General features: G+C 39.2%; 1 protein-coding gene across 1 annotated transcript in view; it reads left to right on the top strand.

The window, feature by feature from the left end:
* Positions 1-22,683, top strand: part of POLE (DNA polymerase epsilon, catalytic subunit) — a 55,132-nt gene that overhangs the window by 13,119 nt on the left and 19,330 nt on the right. The window contains exons 11-26 of the mRNA XM_075276674.1: positions 772-857; positions 944-1,063; positions 1,214-1,346; positions 7,761-7,874; positions 8,616-8,828; positions 10,542-10,649; positions 10,734-10,862; positions 10,967-11,069; positions 13,533-13,679; positions 14,049-14,194; positions 15,120-15,268; positions 16,037-16,129; positions 19,625-19,769; positions 21,270-21,427; positions 21,816-22,011; positions 22,437-22,651. Coding sequence (XP_075132775.1) covers positions 772-857; positions 944-1,063; positions 1,214-1,346; positions 7,761-7,874; positions 8,616-8,828; positions 10,542-10,649; positions 10,734-10,862; positions 10,967-11,069; positions 13,533-13,679; positions 14,049-14,194; positions 15,120-15,268; positions 16,037-16,129; positions 19,625-19,769; positions 21,270-21,427; positions 21,816-22,011; positions 22,437-22,651 — 2,255 coding nt within the window. The remainder of the gene's footprint in view (positions 1-771; positions 858-943; positions 1,064-1,213; positions 1,347-7,760; positions 7,875-8,615; positions 8,829-10,541; positions 10,650-10,733; positions 10,863-10,966; positions 11,070-13,532; positions 13,680-14,048; positions 14,195-15,119; positions 15,269-16,036; positions 16,130-19,624; positions 19,770-21,269; positions 21,428-21,815; positions 22,012-22,436; positions 22,652-22,683) is intronic.

The raw sequence follows: 22,683 nt of genomic DNA on the forward strand, positions 1-22,683 counted from the left end.
TTAGACTATAAAATACTCAGGTTAAAAAAAGATGGTGTTAAAGGGGCTCTATCATTGGGAAAAGTCATTTTTAACTAATCACACCCTTGCATAGGCTTTAGAAAGTCTATTCCACACCTACGTTTAGTATGTAGCTTGCCTCAGTGGTTTCTGAATAATCAGTTTTTATTCATATGCTAATGAGCTTCCAGCCAGCACAGGAAGTTCCCAGCAGCACTCGTCTCTGCTATTATCTACTATGTGTGTGTGCAAACAGGAAGCTGAGTCAGCAGCAGCAGCAGCCTGTGCTGTATACACCCATAGGAAACAATAGCATAGAGGGTGCACGATACATCGTGCACCCAGTCTAATTAGCATATGAATAAAAAACGGACTTATTCAGAAACCGCTGAGGCAATTTACATCACCTCAAAAAAATATACACCCGTCATGCTTCACATGGACTGTAAAGACAATGCAGTATACACAAATATAAAAATATAAACGGGAACATTACCCATGTTGAGCATGCACTCCTCCTGAGATGATGCCCACCCCAAGCCAATTGGTGGAAAATGTAGCATAATGAAACGGGCCTTGCTGCTTGAAATAAACACTTGATGCCTCAAAAACCACACATGTGCATGTGTGGTTTAATTACATTTATAAAGCAATGTATGCTCTTGTAATTGTGTGCTTCTAAGGTTTTAGAATAAAATGCAATTTAAAACACATGAGGAACATGGTGGCCAAGTAACTAAAAAAGTTTCAATTTCCTTTACCTATTTCCAGGCGCATCTGATTCAGCGTTGGTTTGAGCACCTTCAAGAAACCAAGCCAAGTATAATTGTGACATACAATGGAGACTTCTTTGATTGGTAAAATTTCTCTTCCATAGTCTTGTGTTCAAAAGTGGGTCATGTAGATGGACTCTGGTGGTTTATATTTTTGTCATCTGTTCTAGGCCTTTTGTGGAAGCTCGTGCTACAGTTCATGGTATGAACATGTTGCAAGAGATTGGCTTTCAAAAAGATAATCAAGGGGAGTACAAGTCTCCTTCTTGTATTCACATGGATTGTCTCAGGTACGTACCCGAATATCTCTTCATCAGTCAGTGATTTCACTGTGTAAATACTCCCATGATGCCATGTGGTGGTAGATTTGTTTTCTTTTAGTAAATGTTATTGGCTATATAGACTATTTATTTTATTTATTTATTTATTTATTTATTTAGGTGGGTAAAAAGAGATAGTTACCTTCCTGTTGGAAGCCATAACCTAAAGGCAGCTGCCAAGGCTAAACTAGGGTATGACCCAGTAGAACTGGACCCTGAGGAGATGTGTCGTATGGCTACTGAAGAGCCACAGGTAAAACACTAAACTATTAAATAAATCTAATGTTGGTTTTAATTAATAACTAATAATAGATAAGACACCCAGGACCCTTAACAGGCAGCCAATAAAGTATGAAATCTCTTTGACAACCAGTGGGAATGAGGCATAAAAACCCCTCCATAGCTTTAGGCATCATGCATACAACAGCGTGTGCAGGCCGAGGCTAGTCCAATGGGGAGTCTGATGCCCTGTTCTGATGATTATAGGATAGGTCCTATCCTGCTCTAAGACAGCAGAACAGAACCTCCATTGAAGTCAATGGAGGGGGGGGGGGGGGGGGGTTGAAGGTACTTAATGTCATCTAAGTGCATTTCGCTATAAAAATTTTGGCCTGCACACTCATTCTTGTGCATGTGGCCTGAATCTAATTTTATTTCACATGACGTAAGCATGAGGAAATAACTGGCCTGGTATAAAATGGGTCAGTAAAACCTAATGTCATAGTCAGCCAAATAATCTTTTTGGTTGGAAAGGTTAAAGAATCTAAAAGGGATCAATGGTAAAGTTTTAGAATATTTGTGCCACAGTCTAGTTTATTTAGAAATTATCTGTAGTTGTAATGGGGTTTTCTGGGCCTAGAAGATTGATCCATTCTTTGGATCATAGGTGTAGATCTCCGCGACTCAGTAGTTTGAAGTGACAGCAGCAGTCTGTGAGCACCACTTCACAGGCAATGCAATGCACTTTCATTAGTCATATGGCCTGTTGCGGCTGTGTTGCAAAACCAAGCACAGCCACTCTATAGTGTACTGTGCTGGGATTGGAGACGGCAACACTTATCTGAACACTGTGATCTCTATCGATTTGTGGGGGTCCCAGATGTTGACTCCTCACTTAATTTTCAATTGATGACCTATCCAAAGGATAGGTCCTCAGTCATATAAGCTTGAAAACCCCTTTACTTCAGCAGTCTTAAAGTGATTTCTTAATATTTGGTTTAAGAGATTTAACCCCTTAGTGACCAGCCTATTTTAGACCTTAATGACCAAGCCAAATTTTGGAAATTTGCCCTGTGTGACTTTATCAGTGAATAATTCTGTAACAGTATAGCGCATCCAAGCGATTCTGATATTGTTTTTTCGTGACATGTTGTACTTTACTGAGAAGGTAAAATTAGACTGATATAACTTGTGTAAATTTATTAAAAAACTCGCAAATGCTGAAAATTTTGAAATTTTTACAATGTTTTCCATTTTCAGCTGCGATATCTGACATATGCACAATAATACAGGGCAAAAAAGTTACTAGTTATATATTTCCAAATGTTCCTTTTGTGTTTCAAGCATATTTGAAATAATTTTAGCATATTTGAGTAATTTAGACAATTTAGAAGTTTATCAAGTTTATAAGCAAATTTTGGAAATTTTGAGTTTGTGATTTTTTCCTGTACCAAGCTATGTTTGCAGACAAGAATAGGTGACATAATGACAGAACCTTCCATTAAATGACCCAATTTGTAAAACTAGACCCCTTCAGGTATCTTTGAGCGGTTTAGTGAGCATTTTGATCAAACAAATATTGTTTTGCAAGAATTATTACAAATGATGAAAAAAATTACATTTTCATTTTCTTCAAATATGTGTAATTTTAAAACCAGTTTTTTTTGCACACAACACATCAAAAAGAAGAAACACACCCCAAAATATATCACCCCACTTCTCCCATGTTAAAAAATGTACACTTTGTGGCCTTAGTCCTATGTACGCACGTACAGTAGGGCCCAAGAGGTAGGGAGGGCCAAATGGATTTCAAAGCACAAATTTTGCTTGCAGATATTTTAGGCCCATTGCACATTTGAACAAGATTTGAGTTACCAAAGCAATTGAAAACCCCCATAAATGACCCAATTTTATAAACTAGACCCCTTAAGGTATTCATTGAGGGGTATAGTGAGTACTTTGACCCCATATGTTTTTAGAAAATTTGCGTCAAACAAAAAAATGTCATTTTGTTACACAAAAGTGTCATTTTATAGGCAGTTTTTTTGCACCTAACACATGAAAATGAAGAAAAAACACTCCAAAATAGATGACTCCATTTCTCCTGTGTTCAAAAACGTACACTTTGTGGCCTTAATTCTATGTACGGACGCACAGTAGGGCCCAAAAAGAAGGGAGCACCAACTGGATTTCAAGACACAATTTTTGCTTCCAAATGTTTCAGGCCCATTGCGCATTCAAACAAGATTTGAGTTACCAAAACAATTGAAACCCCCCATAAATGACACCATTTTATAAACTAGACCCCTTGAGGTATTCATTGAGGGGTATAGTGAGTATTTTGACCCCATAGGTTTTAAAAGAATTTGTGTCAAACAAAAAATTGTCATATTCTTTACACAAAAGAGTCATTTTAAAGGCAGTTTTTTTTACACACAAGGCATGAAAATAAAGAAAAACACCCCAAAATAGATGGCCCCATTTCTCCCGTGTTCAAAAATGTACACTTTGTGGCTTTAATCCTATGTACGGACGCACAGTAGGGCCCAAAAAGAAGGGAGCACCAACTGGATTTCAAGACACAATTTTTGCTTCCAAATGTTTCAGGCCCATTGCGCATTCAAACAAGATTTGAGTTACCTAAACAATTGAAACCCCCCATAAATGACACCATTTTATAAACTAGACCCCTTGAGGTATTCATTGAGGGGTATAGTGAGTATTTTGACCCTATAGCCGTTTCACAGATTTTACTAACCTTGGGATGTGTAGGTTAAAAATTACTAAATTGTCCCTTTATCCCCAAAGTTTTCATTTTCACAAGGGGTTAAATGAGAAAAAGCCCCCCACATTTTGTTACACAATTTCTCCTGAACACGGCAATACCCCATATGTGGCCATAATCTGCTGTATGGGGACATGGTGGGGCTCAGAATGGAAAGAGTGCTATTTGGGTTTTGGAGGGCAGATTTTCCTGGAATAGTTTTCAGGTTCCATGTCGCATTTGCTGAACCCCTAAAGTACCAATACAATGGAAACCCCTCAAATGTGACCCCATTTTAAAAACTACACCTGTCAAAGAATGTATCAAGGTGTATTATCACTCTGAGCCTAAAAATGCTTCCCAAAAATTAATGTACAAAATGAAAATTGAAATTTTGAAAGAAATCTGCCATTTCGGTGCCCAATACGTTGCACCCACTTTGTGTTATCAGAGACCTGCACTCCTAAAACTATTAAGGGGCCATCCCGGGGGTTGAAAAATTATATATGTGGGTGTAAACTGCTGCTTGGGCACACAGCAGGGCTCAGAAGGGAAGGAGCAGTACGCTTTTTAGCTTTTGGGGTACAGATTTAGAGGGACCCTCTGGGCGCCATGACATTTTTGCAGAGCCCTGGAGGTGACAGTAAACTGGAATTCCCCAAGAAGTGACCCCATTTTGTAGGGGCAATTTTAGGGTCTCGGCAAATGTGACATGGTGTCCAAACACCAACAATCTAAATCTGCACTCCAAAAGCACATAGCGCTCCTTCACATCTGCGCCCTGCTGTGTACCCAAATGGCGGTGTATGCCCACATGTATGACACTGGTGTACCCCGGATAACGGACTTAATGCCATATGTGGGTAGAAATGGCTGTATGGGCACAGCCACGCACAGAAGGGAAGGAGCGCTATTTTTGGTTTTTGGAGCACAGTTTGGTTTTTGGACATCACTTTTGCAAAGACCCTGAATTGCCAATAAAGTGGAATCTGCAGACATGTCACCCTATTTTGGACACTAGCCCACTGATGGGATTTATCAAGTGGCGTAGCAAGCATTTTTAACCCTTGAGTGTTGCATTTATTTGGTTTCCAGAAATGAAATTGCGGCTGATAATGAGAAGTTAAAAATGAAGTTTACCAGAGATTCGCCATTTCAGTATCTGATATGTTGTGCCCAACTTATGTCAGCAGAGATACACACTCCAAAAACTGTTAAGTGGGTATCCCGGGCACAACAGCTTTCAGAGCGTTCATCTCTGATACAAGTCGGACACAACATATTACGCACTGAAATGACGTATTCCTGGAAAAATTGGTATTTTCACTTCTCACAATCAGCTTCGTATTCATTTATGGATAATAAGTTATAGCAACACTTAGGGGTTAAAAATGCTCTCTGTACCCCTGGATAAATCCTTCAGGGGTGTAATTTCCAAAATAAGGTCTCATATCAGGGGATTCCACATTACTGGCGTTTCAGCTCTACAAAAGTGTCGTGGCATCCAAAAACCAAACCGTCTGTGCTCCAAAAACCCAATAACCCTTCTTCCCTTCTGTGTCCAGCTGTGCCCTAATATCAGTTTATACCCACATATGACATTACGTCCGATATAACGGGTACACCAGTGTCATACATGTGTCATACATGTGGCATAAACTGCAGTTTGGGCGCACAGCAGGGCGCAGAAGGGAAGGAGCGCGATGCGGCTTTTGGAGTACAGATTCAGATGTTTGGTATCTGGACGCCATGTCATGTTTGTAGAGCCTGTAAGGTACCAGAAAAGTGGATTCCCCAAAGGAGTGACCCCATTTTGAAAACTGCACCCCTCAAAGAATTTATTAGGGAGTGTAGTGAGTATTAGTATCCCAGACGTGACTGCACAGCGGATGGCGAAGAGGGAATATATAAGCGGTGCGGAGGACATTGCAAACACCAAATTCTCTACTATGTCCCAGTAGCTCCTATGATTGGTCGAGTCACTCTGGGGGTCACTTTGGGGGTCATTTCTGGTGTCTGTTCCTTCATAAGGTGTAAATATGGGGTGTCCCCTGATATACGCTGGCACAGCTTATATATTCCCTACCTGCCGCAGCCAGTTGTAGTCTAATGATTTGGCGATTTTTGCGGGTTTTTGTCTTCACATTGCTAGATGCTATATTTTCTTATTTTTTCTGGTGACGTGGCCATATAAGGGCTTGTTGTTTGCGGTATGAGGTGTATTTTGTAATGACACCATTTTTGGGTGCTTACAATCTATTGAGTACATTTTATTAACTCTTTTTTTGCTGGATTTAAAAAAATAAAATCAATTCTGGCATTGAGTTTTCCCTTTTAAATTTTGCGCCATGCAGCGTACAGTATAAGTAACATGTAGCCTTTATTCTGCGGGTCGGTACGGTTACGGCGATGCCTCATTTATAGTATTTTTTTATGCGATACTAATTCTGCAGAACAAAAACACATTTGGGGACATAAATCAGTGATTTTTGCATCGCCACCTTCTGAGAGGCGTAACATTTTTATTTTTCCGTGGACAGTGTTGGTTGGGGGCTTATTTTTTGCGGGACAACCTGCGCTTTTTATCGGTACTATTGTGGGGTGTATATGACTTTTTGATCACTTTTTATAGCATATTTTCTAAGGTGAGATGGTGAAAAATCACTACTTCCGGCGGGTTTTTTCCGTTTTTTTCCCCCGACGTTTACCGTATACATTAAATAATATTTCAGTTTTATTGTACAGATTGTTACGGACGCGGCGATACCAAATATGTATTGTTTTTATTAATTTTTAGGTTTTTTTTTTACATAACTCATTTTCTATAGAAAAAAGGAGACTTTTGGGGCTTTATAACTTTATTCATTTTTTTCAAAAGCTTTATTTATTTATTTTTCACTTTTTTTCACTTTTTATTTCACTTTTTTATGTGTCCCTCTTAGGACACTTGATTCAGCAATGATTTCATTGCTGAATCAGTATTACAGGCTGGAGACACAGGCTGCACGTGTCTCCAGTCTGTATCAGGAAGCCAAGCGATGTAGACGCATCGCTTGGCTTCCTGAGTACTGGGGGCAGGATCAACCAGGTAATGGAGGCTCAGGCAGTCTGGGGTCACTGGCCAGACCCCAGACTCCATGTTTTGTATATCGGCACCCTCCGATCTCGCCGCGGGGGGTGCCGATACCGCCGGCACCATCACGGAACCGCTTCAGTTCCGTGATCATGTTTGATCACGGAACTGAAGGGGTTAAAACCCCCCCATCGGAGACCCCTCCGATGGGGGGTTATGGAGCAAGGTCTTAGCTGTAAGATACAGCTAAGATCCGCTCCACTTACGTCGGCACTGACAGGGAATCCTTCCCTGACTGCCCGACGTAGTTTTCCTATAGGGCAGTCAGGAAGGACCTGTCAGTGCCGACGTAGATTCCCTATGGGCCGGTCGTTAAGGGGTTAAAGGTTTTTTTGCTAAATTGACAAATTATCACCTCCATTTTTGTGGAAATAGGATAAGTTGTCACACTGTTATAATCTCTTTAAGGATATAATTCTATGTTTCTTCATGAGTGTGCAGTAAGAGCAGTCATAGATATAGGTGAGACTGTTTGAGGCAGTGGTTTAGTTATATATGTGTAGTTTAAGTATTTAAAACTATTCTTCTTCTCCCCTGTGATTACTTTCTAGGTCCTGGCCACATACTCAGTATCTGATGCTGTGGCAACTTATTATATGTACATGAAGTATGTCCATCCATTTATCTTTGCTCTCTGCACGATTATTCCTATGGAGCCAGATGAGGTAAAATAGTTACTTTGCATATTGTAATATTTAAAGGGGTATTCCCATAACCCTTGTTCACCAACCTGCAGGCTCTGTGCTCTCTTTACTTCCTGGTTTTCTCGGCACATTGTTGGGCGGGGTTTCACTTGCTCTGCTATCTGTTATGTTTGTAGTCCGTAATGAGGGATTGGTTGTAAATGCATTACCACAGTATGAAGCTGATGTAGTAGAGCTGGATTTGAGTCAGTTTGTAATACATACAGAGATATCGGACTCCCTATCTCAGCCCTTATCAGCCAAATTCAATTAAACTGGCTGATAAGTGGAGGAGCAGGAGATAAAAAGTTCAAAAATCTCAGAGCTCTCACCTCCCCCTCCCCTATCTGAGGAGCTCGTTGAGACATACGCAGCTCAGAGCTGCTTCCAGCACTCAGAACACCCCCCCACCCCACCCCCCACCCCCCGAGAGCAGGCAGCTACGTCACTGAGGGACTGAGCAGATAAGCCCATGGTGCGGGGGCCCGTGGTCATAGAAACGCATGTAAACCATGAAGTGAATAAATTAAGATAGCGGCCAAACAAAGCAGTTTTGATAAAGCAATGTATTTAGAAAAAGTCTTAAATCCACATAAACTAGCAGTATAGATAGGATCCTTGCTATGGGACAACCCCTTTAATTATTGCTAAAACTTTATGATGATGTACAGTACTGCATTTCACCTTACTGTTTGTTTCATTTACTATTATGTTTGTACTTAGGTTTTAAGGAAAGGATCTGGAACTCTGTGTGAGGCTTTGCTAATGGTGCAGGCATATCATGCAAATATAATCTTCCCTAACAAACAAGAAACCGTGTTCAATAAATTGACGAATGATGGTCATGTGTTGGATTCTGAGACTTATGTGGGTGGACACGTGGAAGCTTTGGAGTCTGGTGTCTTCCGTAGTGATATTCCTTGCCGTTTTAAAATGGTGAGTTCGTTGTGACGGTCAAGGTAATATTTTGTAGTCTTATACAGGGAAATTTGTCTGTACACACAGTTTGTGAATTGCTCAAGCTGTATGCGTGTTAAGCTGATCACTGTGCAGTGTTGATCTAAACTGCTCATTATTCAATGATGATGGGTAGTACATGTGTCGCATACGAACAGCCCTAGGACGTTATATTAGTGCAGCTGTCGGGGTTAATTCACCATATCGCTCGATCTTGTTCTCTCCCCTCTCTCAGGCTGGAAATTGAGCATAAATTACACCCCAACACAGTCCATGCACCTCAGATACACCCTGCCACCACCTATCGCATTTAGATCTTGGAAGAATGATGGCCATCATCCATGTGTTCACAGTCTCCAAAGATGTGACTTTCTTTTGGCTTCAACAGTTTTTGTAGTAAGATAAACCCTGGCTCATACTCAAGCGGCACCCCCTTTTATTCACGATTTGCATCTAGTCTAGTTTGTATTATAGCCCCTTCTATTATGTCTGGGCTGACTTCTTTCGTAATAGCTGTTAGAGCCATAAACCTTATTTGTGTTATAAGTTTGCAATCCTCAAAAGAGAGTGCCGTTAAAAGACCCAAGGTCAGAAGGGACACAACCACAGGGGTTCTCCAGTAAATACAGAAGATTCTCTCTCACTCCTTACTCTTGTGTTAACCCTCTTACTCTTGTACTGTAATAGTACTTTAAGCTAGCTGCTCATCAGCTGAGTGGCTGCCATAGCCGACGGGTATCTGTGGTATAATACAGCGGAGACCTGAAGGCAATGCCTGCGCTGATGACGGGCATTAACCCCCCTCCCCCCCCTTTGCCTTGGTCAAAGCTGACTGAGGTGCAATTTTTCCTATTCTTTAGGGTGCATTCACACGATGTAACGTGCACCGTGATCTGGCATGTATACGGCATGTCAGAGTTTGCGCGCCATAAAAGCTCCCATTCATTTCAATGGGAGTTAGGATCATATACGCCGCGTTATTTTGCGGCCGTGATTTTGCCCTTAGGGTGGATCGCTGGTTCCAAACCATTGCCATGACAGCCAGGAGCTTACCGAAGGCTCCCAGGCTTGTCTACCATACACTTCTATCAGCTACTCTGTGTAGAATGTAATAGAAGTGCCGTGACTTTAAAATGCATTGCAGTGCATTAATGATCAGATCCTCTGGGCTCTAAAATTTACAATTAAAAATTTGATTAAAGCAAAATATTTTCTACAAATTTTTATCGATAACTATTCTCTGTAAAACCCTTTTTTTTGTTGTATTCATTGAGGGACACAGATCCTACCCTTGTTTCCTGTTGTTCCTGACTTGGGCTGTTATTGGTTCGTTATTTTCTTGTTTTTTTTTTTTAAATTCTTTTATTCGTTTCTCTCTCCAACTGCGGTGGTACAAACTGGCTAGCTTACTGTCTTTGGAGATGGTATAGCACAGAGGCAGCGCCAACTTCTTTTGTTATTCCTAGTGTTACCCTCCTAGTCGCAAGGTCTTAGGAAAGGTAATAAAATAAAAAATTCCAACTTTTGGAAGGTCGCAAATGAAAATCAGAAGCCTGCAGCGGGTAGGGAATAAATATCACATTATATACATACATGTACATAAACAATATAACTCACTGATACTGTATATATATAATTAAGGGCTTCGTTATAACATAGTTGAAGACTTTTGTGTCCTACGGTATCTTTCAGAACCCTGCTGCCTTTGACTTTCTTCTGCAGCGTGTAGAAATGACGCTCCGTCATGCTATAGAAGAGGAGGAGAAGGTTCCAATGGATGAAGTCACAAACTTCCAGGAGGTAAGCATGGGCTCTAAAAAATGTGCAATGCATTCGTGCCTATTTCTAAATTTAAAATGATAGATTAACTGAATTTCTACCTAGGTTTGTGATGAGATTAAAAGGAAGTTGAATTCTCTAAAAGAAGTGCCAAATAGAATTGAGTGTCCACTCATTTACCATTTGGATGTGGGTGCCATGTATCCCAATATCATTCTCACAAATCGTTTGCAGGTTAGTAAGAGGTCACGAAAAAGTATGCATTGCAACCTTTTTATTTATTTGTAAACATTTTTGTTTAATTTGCGAAACGTTACATTTCTCCCTTGTCTCTTCAGCCTTCTGCCATGGTTGATGAAGTGACTTGTGCAGCTTGTGACTTCAACAAGCCCGGAGCCACCTGTCAACGCAGAATGACTTGGCAGTGGAGGGGGGAATTCAGTAAGTGGTTATATTCTTCAACAGTATATCTAGATAAATCAATAGCCATATTTGTAAACTGCACATTTTATCAATAGTCAGACCAGATGGGTAGATATCTTTTTATGTATTATATTCGGACATTAAGTGAAAGATGTTACCCTACATTCACACAACCGGTCCGTGTGTTACCCGGACTGTCTCCAGTGTCTTACTGTCCTGTACTGATTATAGTACAGGACAGTATGTCACGAGGAGGCAGGGTCTTCTTGCAGCATATATAACTATTGGTAGGTGTCCCTCTCTTGGCACACTCTTCAGACCATTGAACGTGACTGTGGGGTTAGATTTAACAAATGAGCTCCTGAGCCTTAAGGCCCAAACTAAGCTGGGTCATTTAATGGGTATTCACACGACATGTGCCAACTTACTAGAACATGTGCACTGTATAAATATTTGCTAGGAGGATTGGCCACTGTGACAGTTAGGGTTTTACATCATACAGAGCAAGGTACCTCTGGGGAACATAGTTTTTACTAGTGAAGCACACAGTAACATGCTCCATAGTAAGGCTGAAAATGTGGTGGAATTATGGTGGTACAGATCTTAGAAGAGAATGCACATTGGAGGTGGGTGAAGTACTGTGCAATTGTGTTATCCATAAATCTGCTCAAGTTTCTAAAAAGTATGTTGAAAATACCCTTGTAAGGGGTTACATTTATTTATTTTTTTAAATCTCTAATAAAATGCTTTATTGTGCCCAAAAAGTATAAATCGGTTCTGAAGCAGCTGTAATGACTTGACTTGTATCATTACATTATTTGGAAGGTAAAAATAGATAGATATGTAGATAGATTGATACCCTAAAGAGAGAATAGTTAATCTGTAAGTTATGTGTCCCAATTATTAAGAATTAAGGCTATTAAGAATTACAATTTGTCCTACAAAAACAAGCTTTGTAGACACAAAACTAATTGCTTGGACCTAATATAGTCTGGTTGCTCAGGGGTTAATCTGTGAACTTTACTATGTAAAATCTTTGTATTACACATAATTGTATAATTACAACAGTTGGAAAAACAAAGTATGTTCTATGCAATTACGATCCTAACTTTGTATTATACTTGCACTTTTTCCAGATGTAAACCTCTTAGTAATTTTATTAGTTCCAATTACATTTTTATGTAACTGCCAAGAACATTTTTCTGCTAATGAAGATCAAGTTTTAGTTCTTATTGTCTTCTTTCCTTCAGTGGTGTCTACAGGCAGGAGATGTAAGCGACTAAAATAAACTGGCCATTAGAGACTTGGATTTCTGCGGACTATCGCATTAGATGTCAGAGCTTTCTTGTAAATTTAATTTACGTGGTTCAACTTCCAAGCATAACTGAATTGAAAATTGTCTTAATATTATTATCTTAGAAAACTAGGCTATCCTACAAAATGAGATTTTTTTAACTCTGCCATCACAATAAAATTACTACACCCCTGGTGTAGCCACTTTGTTAGACACTTTTATATTTGATGCTTTAGACAAATTAATTTTTTTTATGGTATGATTTCATTCTCATCCCAACTCCTCATCTATGAGCATTCAATTCTTGACTACTTCCCACTGAAGCCACTTTCCAAATTCCATAACTTTATTTTTCCTTTCACAGAGCTATATGAGGGCTTAATTTTTGCTGGACAAATTGTACTTTGTAATGGTACCATTTATTATTCTGTACAATGTACTGGGAAGCTGGAAAAAAAAATTAGAATGGTGTGGAATTGGAGAAAAACTGTGTTTTTGTGACCTACGGGCTTTGTTTTTACGACATTCACATGCAGCCCAAATGATATGTCGCCTGTACTCTGTGGTTAGTATGATTACAGGGATGCCAATTATTATTTATTTTTTTTAACCTTTTTTTTTTGTTTTTTTTAATGCAAAACTTTGAAATAAAAAAAAAGTTACAGATATCAACATATGGCGACTTCAAGTAATTTTTTTCAGTGTTTTTTTTTCACATTATAATACAAACTAAGTGGACTCTTTGTGTTTTTGCATGGATAACAAACTGGGCTTTGCAAACTATAATGACCTGATTGTTGTCCTTCCCCCAGAGAGCGGTGACTGGCATCATCCATCCTGTCTTATCACATAGATTGTGCTCCATGGAAACCTTGTGTAAATAATGGGAGGGATAATTTCATATAGCAGGAAAGCAAAGCAGCATAGTTAAAGCAATATATTTAGGGAAAGCTTTCCATTTTCACTACCGATACTAAATAAATGTTTCTAATCAATGTGCAAGGTTAAATATACTACTTTTTGTAAGAGACTGACCAGTCCTACCTGAAATTTACTTCAAGAGGGAACCTTTTTTCTGCTGCTGCCCACCAAAGTGAGGGTATATGTTGTTTCTAAGAAGTGCATCCTTGTTGGACCTGTAAGCAAACTAATTACCAGTAATAATACACTTGTCCTTTCATATGTAGTGCCTGCCAGCCGCAGTGAGTATCATCGTATACAGCAACAGCTGGAATCTGAGAAGTTTCCTCCGCTGTTTCCTGGACAGCCCCCAAGAGCATTTCATGAACTGACGAGAGAGGAGCAGGCCAAGTATGAAAAGAAGCGACTGGCAGGTAAGCAAAGCCTTATACTTGTATCCTTTTTTTTTTTTTTTTTTTTTTTTTTTTTTGTATACGTAACATCAGGAGTCAGATAATAGTTGCCAACTCTGTCTTCAAAATAAAATGATCAATTATTTTTAATTATGTTTTGCAATTTCTAATATTGTATAATTGGATGCAAAGTTTGTTACGTATTTACTTTCTTAGGAATTCAGTCACTAGTTTGCTTCTGACTGACTTTGGCTTTTGGCCATTTATGAAGGAGTGTAAAAATAGGAGTCTCAAGTTTGGTGGTTTGGCCTACCGATTCCACAACTCTGCTTAACACTTGACACATTGGAAAAAAGAACTAAAGGACAGTTCATAATTGTTTTTCCTCAGATTATTGCAGAAAAGCTTACAAGAAGATACATGTCACAAGACTGGAAGACCGCGTAACTACCATATGCCAGCGTGAGAATTCTTTCTATGTAGATACAGTGCGAGCGTTCAGAGATCGTAGATATGAGTTCAAAGGACTGCACAAGGTAAGACTTGCTTGTAACCGCTTTTGAGGGGGGCTGGGTTTCCGTTTTTCGAGTCTGCTTGGGGAAACCCAAACGCATGTGTGATCCTAGCGTAAACTTGTTCTGATTTAAAGAAAGTGATGGATTAGTTGCTACCCAATATCTTATTGGTTAATAAATGCTGCTAGATCCTCTTTAGACTCCTCCGTGCTGCACCAAATATTCAATGGTTTTAGGTCTTTTCCCAAAATAGCTTTCTTGTTGTAGTTGTATGATGGCGTACTATTAAAAGGATGTGCGCACTGAGATTGCCAGAGGGTATTGCTGATGTCAGACTCAACAGAATACTTGAATTTACAGATTTGCAAAAGGTGAAATCCCCAAAATGATATGCATGTTGCAGAGTTTTTGTTTTTTTACAGAAACACATAACTTTCAACTGCCCAAAACCCAGGGAGGCCTTGCCAGAGCGAATGCTTTATTTTATTGTGGGTCTGGTGAGATACTTGACATCATGGTTATCTGTAACTCCCCACACTCAAGAAGAGTATCTTTCAGCTGAAGTACTGGGACCTGTGGTCGTTACTAGAGATGAGCGAGTACTGTTCGGATCAGCCAATCCGAACAGCACGCTCGCATACAAATGAATGGACGTAGCCGGCACGCAGGGGGTTAAGCGGCCGGCCGCCATCAAAGCGGAAGTACCAGGTGCATCCATTCATTTCTATGGAGCGTGCTGTTCGGATCGGCTGATCCGAACAGTATTCGCTCATCTCTAGTCGTTACTGGAAGATCCTTTGTTTAGGGACAAGCTGTTAACATTGCATAAGTTGGCTCACCAGGTGTGATGGGCGGCAAAGGTTATACAAGGATTTGGGGACCTGGATGTATTTATTTGATATGGTGCTGTTTTTTTACTCTTGCTACTTATTTTATATCTATCCAGGTTTGGAAAAAAAAATTGTCTGCAGCATGTGAAAGTGGAGATGCTGCTGAGATTAAGAGATGCAAGAATATGGAGATTTTGTATGAATCCCTGCAGCTTGCTCACAAATGCATCCTGAACTCCTTCTATGGATATGTAATGCGCAAGGGGTATGTGGATTGTGTAACCTCAAAAATGTTTGCACTCCGAAAAATATATGTAGAATAAATAAGATGTTCTGTAGCATTTGTCAGACAACACATGAACAAAGAAAAATGTGTATGCATAATTTGTCTGTTATATGGATCTGAGGAAGAAGCCCAGAGTAAGCTTCGAAACGTCATATTCTGTCATCATTATAAGTTAGCCATTAAAAAAGGTATCACCTACTGAAGACTTGCAAGTTTGTTTTTTTGGTTTTTTTTTACATGTTATATGGCTGTAAGGCTTCCATTTCATGCTCCATAGTATAATCGCTCATCAAAACCCTACGTGTTTTTTTTTGTTTGTTTTATAGTCATAGACTTAGTATTTTATGGTGCGATTACTTTAGTAAAACTACATATTTTTTTAACCCTTTATCAACATCCGACATAATAGTATGATGCTGCCGGGAAGAACGGAAACTGTGTGCGCACCATGATTATTGAGTGTCAGCTGTTATATACAGTTGAAACTTCCTGCTGTCAAAGATGAGCTCTGATTACAAGTCTTACCCACTGAGATTCCGTGGTCAAAAGAGGCATCTTATGGGTTATACTATATGAGACCCTGATCCGTCACCTGTTCAGTGACACCTCCCCCTCAGTCTACCCTACAAAATTTGGACAGTTACTACTATCTCTTCTACATGGATAAATGCTGTAGTGCATGTTTTTGTTTGTTCTGTTGCTTGTTTGTCTTGAGAATTAGTTGAATTGTTCTTATTTTGTTTCCAGAGCTCGCTGGTATTCAATGGAGATGGCTGGAATTGTATGTTATACAGGAGCCAACATTATTACTCAGGCACGGGAGCTGATAGAACAGATAGGGTGAGTAATGAAAATGGTTGGTATTCTGTGCCACTTAGGCCATGCTCTTCTTAAGATTGTTGTTATTATTATTTTATTTATTTATTTTATTTGGAGTTGCTAGTGATTCTTTCCAAGCATTAAAGAACCAATGGTGTTCTATGTATTTGGCATATTACACATTTATTTACATCCAGACTGCTGTTCACTTTTTATGTCAGTGTAGTCAACTTTTAATCCTGCAAGGTCATGTGTATACCGTATTTTTCGGACTATAAGACGCACTTTTTTCCCCCCAAATTTCGGAGGAAAATGAGGGTGCGTCTTATAGTCTGAATGTGGGGGAAGGAGCGGATTTGCAGCATGGCCGCGCTACTGCCACCGCTGGTTTTCTTCAGCGGCAGGAGCGTGACAATCTGCAGGCCCCGGCAGCTAAGACACTCCCCGGCATCCGCCGGTCTATTACAGCAGATGCCGGGGACTGTCTTAGCTGCCGGGGCCTGCAGATTGCCACGCTCCTGCCGCTGAAGAAAACCAGCGGTGGCAGTAGCGCGGCCATGCTGCAAATCCGCTCCTCCTCCACAGGTCCCGGCAGTCAGTTAGCCCTGGGGCCGGTCCCCACCGGCCCCATACCTTTAGTGATGCAGGCCGGCTCCTGCACGGCGAGGCCGCAGGAGCCGACCTGTTCCGATGACAGCTGGGAGCCTAATGAAGGCTCCCAGGCTTGTCATAGATATATATTACTATCGCGGCTGGTCTATGACACTCCGCGATAGTAATGTATAGAATCTCCCATAGAAGGCAATACACTTGTATTGCCGTCTATGGGACTTGCAATCAAATGATTGCAGGTTCAAGCCCCCTAGGCGGGGGATAATAAAATAGTTAAAAAAAAAAAAAAAACCCACTTAAAAAAAAAATATAATAAAAAAATAAAATAAATAAAAGTTCACCTCCTTTCTCTAGAATACATATAAAAGTATAACATTACTGTGAAACATACACATTAGGTATCCCTGTGTCTGAAAATGCCCAGTCTACTAATAGTTTTATGTACAGTGAACGTCAAAATCAAAAGTGCTAAACCGCCGGGTTTTTCTCTCTGTTTTGCCTCTGAATTAAATAAAAGGTGATCTAAGCAATAAACATTTCCCAAAATGGTATAACTAAAAAGTACACCTGGCCCCACAAAAAAAAACGCCCTATACATCCCCGTACAGCTGCAGGGTCACCTGTCAATGTGGCCTTGCAGCTGTTCCAAAACTACATCTCCCATACATTAAATATTTTACCATTTTTTGCCTGAAAATTTTTTTTCCCCTATTTTTCTCCTCTAAAACCTGGGTGCGTCTTATAGTCCAGTGTGTCTTATAGTCCGAAAAATACGGTATGTGTGAAGGTCTTGGCTGTTTCAAAGGGAAGCCACAGTTTATTACTGTCCCTTCCTTCCTGATCGCTATGTACACTCAATGAGCTATGGCAGCCGCAATGATGCAATTCCACTTCCTAAAGGACCCAGATCAGGGCTGCAGTAAGACCAAGAAGGGTGCGTTCCTCTTGTAAGAAAAATCAGGGGAAAAAAAGTTGTAATTTACATCCAGGGGTCTATTATGACACCAGGATCACATCACATTACAGGTTCTAGCCCTGTCCTCGAGATAATGATTGTCACCTACATAAAAACTACTGTAATGAAAAAGAAAAACTATTTAAATTTGGTTTTAGTAGCATTTTGTGCTATTAACCCTTGCACTGCCAAAGTTCTCTGGAAATTTTGCACCTCCAGTAGCCAGAGCAATTTTCACAGTTTTGAGATAAACAAATCAAACCTAAATTTGCAACATTAAAAAAATCATCCAAACCCCCCCCCCCCCCCCCCATACCTATATATTTTCTTAAAGTAGACACCTGCAGCATTGTCAGAATGCCATTTAGTACTGTATACGAACAGGCACCTTTATGCAATTTTGATTTAAAGTGAATGTTTTATGAAAAAATGCAAATAAATGTATATTAGTTGTTAAAAGTGGAAACCAAACAATAAATTCTATGCACAAAACCTCCTAAAAATAAGAATTCAACATGTGCAGAGGTCATTCATATCACTATGGCCTACACCCACATGCACGAGTCTTCAGAAAATCGCTAGAACTGGAAGGAACAAAAATCTGCTTTGAAGCTGGAAATGTTAAAATAATATCATCCTATAGAATGTAGGGATTACACACCATGAAAAGCAAGTGAACCCCTAAAACCTATATATTTTTTGAAGGTAGACAACCTGAAGATTACATATGTCTCAATGGGTCATCAATAGCCACATCCACCTTCATGCAACTTTGTGACAAACACAAAACGTTTTTGAAAAAATGCTCTAAAACATATTTGCACCTAAAACTCATGTTCAATCTCACATTCATATACAAAATACATTTAAAATAATAGCTTATAGTGTATACAATATGTGTATATACTATATGTATGGCAAACATCAACTACAACAAGAGCTCAAACTCCCAAAAACCCTAATACAGAAGACAAGCAGGATTTTGCTGTTATTCACTAATATGTTAAAATGCTATACTGCACCTACCAAACTGTGACTGTGATACCAAAATCTAACTCTTTGGAGATTGCACTGCAGTAGGATCTCAATGCCAAATAGCGTTTCCAACAGTGAATCGCTCCAAAAGTATAAATTCTATCATCAAGTGCTTGGTATCATTTTAAAGAGGAGATTCATTTTAAAGCATCAAGATATCTTCATGCAGTCCAAAGATATTGGCATTAGTAGGGAGGACGTAGTAGCTACGTCCTCCGCTACTGTGGTGCCACCCTGGTAGGATGTAGCACTGATGTCCTCAGTGACAAAAGGGTTAAAGAAAAAATTAAAAAATGTAAAAACAGACTTCTCATTTTGGTTTAAATTTTCTCAGATATTAAAATATAGCAGAAGCATGCAAATTTGAGTGTATGTATTTATTTATTTGATTAACCCAAAAGAAATATATTGTTAGCCCTCAAAACCACATGTATGAAAAACCAAAAAATGTGTCCACTACTGAACTAGGGAAAATGGGCTGATCATAGTGATAAAATGTTCGAGGTGATGTCCCACCATAACAGCTTGTCTCCTAGTAATGTAAAACTCTGTACCTTAGTCACAAAGAAAATAAATGTAGCTTCATCACACATGCAAATGACCGATATTGGACCCAGTCAGTGGCGTAACTAGGAATGGCGGGACCCCGTGGCGAACTTTTGACATGGTATCAGGTTCCATTTGTAATTACGTGGTGGTTATACGTGAAGAAATTGCCATCTTTGCTCACACATGACAGGATTGTTAGAGAAATTTTAGTGGCTGAAAATCCGTTATATACATCTGAACTGGATTTCTGCAAACCTTTTTTTTTGTATAAATGGCAAATGTGTATTTGTTATTTTTACAGAAGAAAATTGTTTTTTTTGTTTTTTTTATGAATGCCATAATGTGTGTCTGTTTTTTGTTTTTAGGAGGCCTCTGGAATTGGACACAGATGGAATATGGTGTGTTCTCCCAAACAGTTTCCCTGAGAACTTTGTAATCAAATCCAATAATGCAAAAAAGCCAAAAGTAACCATATCCTATCCAGGTGCTATGCTTAATATCTTGGTCAAGGTAAGAGATTATATTGCTGTGACACATTAAAAGGGCTCTATCACTGGGAAAAGTCATTTTTATCTAAACACATCCTTGCATAGGCTTTAGAAAGTCTTTTCCACACTTACCTTTAGTATGTAAATTGCCTCAGTGGTTTCTGAATAAGTCCGTTTTTATTCATATGCTAATGAGCTTCCAGCCAGCTCAGGAAGTTCCCAGCAGCCTCCTCTCTCCCATTATCTTCTATGTGTGTGAAGCAAACAGGAAGCGAGTCATCAGGCAGCAGCAGTCTCCCATAGAAAACAGCAGAGAGAAGTGTGCACCATCTATCGTGCACTAGTCTAATTAGCATATGAATAAAAACGGACTTATTCAGAAACCACTGAGGCAATCTACATACAAAAGGTAGGTGTGAAATAGACTTTCTAAGGGCTATGCAAGGATGTGATTAGTTAAACATGACTTTTCCTAGTGATAGAGCCCCTTTAATGCAATAAGCGCCTATTAGATGACCCAATGTTGATGGACAACTCAAATCCAATAATTGTCCTGTCTTTGTGCTGCCAACGAGAAAATGTGTTTGTTGGCTTATTGTACCTATTATACAGTATAAACGATGCAACATATCTCTGGAATTGGTGATGTGCTGGCAATAGTGCATGCAGCTGACGGGAGGGTAATGAAAAAGGTTCTTGTAAGAACCGAAATGTCGCTCTGCTTGGAATTAACCCACACTTTGTCTAATTGTTAGACTGCTGCCATTTTTTCCATTTTCCTATCTATCTATCTATCTATCTATCTATCTATCTATATATTAGAGTGGTTTATTTATATAGATATGTCTATTTGTAGGGATGGGTGTGTTTATTGTTTATTAATTAATATATTAATATATTTATAATTTTATGAAGACACCACAAACCATAGAGCCACTATATCTTTCTGGTATCCCCTCACCCCTTCCCAGATCCTAACCAACCTTAAGCCCACCCTTACTACCTTCTAATTGTTCTAGAATACCATTCTGTCAACGTGAATGGATGCGTCGGTATTTGTGAGTAAGTGTAAAATAAATCTCCTCCACTTCCTACTTCTTGGTACACTTCTGGAGAACCCCTTTTAGGCTGAAGTCCTATGTTGGGGAAGAGCAGCTTTTTTTTTTTTTTTTTTGCCAAAGCCATGAGCGGATTCAGCAAAAGGTAGAAATATAAGTATTTCCTATACCTTTTGTAGCAATTCATTAAAAAATTTTGCTACAAATAAAGTGCATTTCTGCAATGATGGGCCTCAGTTTTAAAGTTCATGGCAAAACACGCAGGCCATCCAAAATGATTAATGTTATGACTGTATGACAGCTGTGACTGACCATTTAAATGCATACAAGAAATATGCAAAGTCATCATACATAGTAATTACATGAAAGTGTTATCCTTTATACTTGTGCACCAATTAGAGTACTGAATATCCATCTGATAATTATTTATTTATTTAGTTATTTTTGTTTTTTTAATTCTGAAGGAAGGCTTTACAAACCACCAGTACCAGGAGCTCATTGACCCATCAACACTAACTTACATAACACGCTCTGAAAACAGCATTTTCTTTGAAGTAGATGGGCCATATCTTGCCATGATCCTTCCAGCATCTAAAGAAGAGGGGAAGAAGTTGAAAAAAAGGTTGGTGACCTAATTCGCACATAGTGATCAGTATAACAATGAGCTAAGTAAAACGGGTCTCATAAGTCCAAACATACTTTACATGTGATTGTCTCGTAATGGTGGCAACTTGTGGATGGCTGAAAAAGCTGCATAGGTTAAAAAAAAAAAATCTGTCTAATATCCCAATTGAAAAATATTACCTTTTTATGGATCTGTGGTGAAGTATTTAAATACTATGACAGCACATTTCTCTGGTATAAATTCTGGTATATCTTGTCAAGGACCAGTGGGAAAAAAAAACTCTCACCAAAATGTGTGTTTTAATATCATTTGTGCACCGAGTCACCCTTGAAATGTGCTTCCACTTGTCTTGTGAATGACTACTTGTAATCCTCCATATCCCTAGGTATGCTGTCTTTAATGAAGATGGCTCACTAGCTGAGCTTAAAGGATTTGAAGTGAAGAGAAGAGGGGAACTTCAGCTGATCAAGATATTCCAGTCTTCTGTGTTTGAGGCTTTTCTGAAGGGAAGTACATTAGAGGAGGTCTATGCATCTGTAGCCAAAGTGGCAGATTACTGGCTGGATGTGCTTTACAGCAAGGTGACTATATTACAGATTTGGATAATGTTAAGCGTTTGATTTACCTTAGTAGAAGGTGATACTATTACTTATTAATAATAATAATATTTATATAGCACCATTAATTCCATGGTGCTTTACATTTGAGGGTTTATATACAGTACCCAAAATATACAAACAGATATGATACTAACAATGACCGACTGGCACAGTGGGTTAGAGGGCCCTGCCCGCAAGTGCTTACAATCTATGAGATTGTAATGCTATGATACTAGCACCATTGTGCTTCATTGGCTCAAGTAGGTTTGAATACTGATGGATGAAGCGCCATAAATGGTGTACATTAATACATATTTCATATTTCACAAGTTAAGATTATTTTCAAATTTTTTGTGATGTGTTACGATACCTTACATTTTCAATTTATTTATTTTTTTGCTTTTCAGGCAGCCAATATGCCAGATTCTGAGCTGTTTGAATTGATCTCTGAAAATCGTTCCATGTCTAGAAGACTTGAGGATTATGGAGAGCAAAAATCTACATCTATTAGTACAGCTAAACGCCTAGCTGAGTTTCTTGGAGATCAGATGGTTAAGGATGCTGGACTTAGTTGCCGATATGTTATATCTCGCAAGCCGGAGGGATCCCCAGTTACTGAGCGGTAAGAGTTAGCGAAAAGACAACAAAATAAAT

This window comes from Leptodactylus fuscus, chromosome 1 (genome assembly GCF_031893055.1).
Source record: "Leptodactylus fuscus isolate aLepFus1 chromosome 1, aLepFus1.hap2, whole genome shotgun sequence".
In the NCBI taxonomy this organism is placed as follows: domain Eukaryota; kingdom Metazoa; phylum Chordata; class Amphibia; order Anura; family Leptodactylidae; genus Leptodactylus; species Leptodactylus fuscus.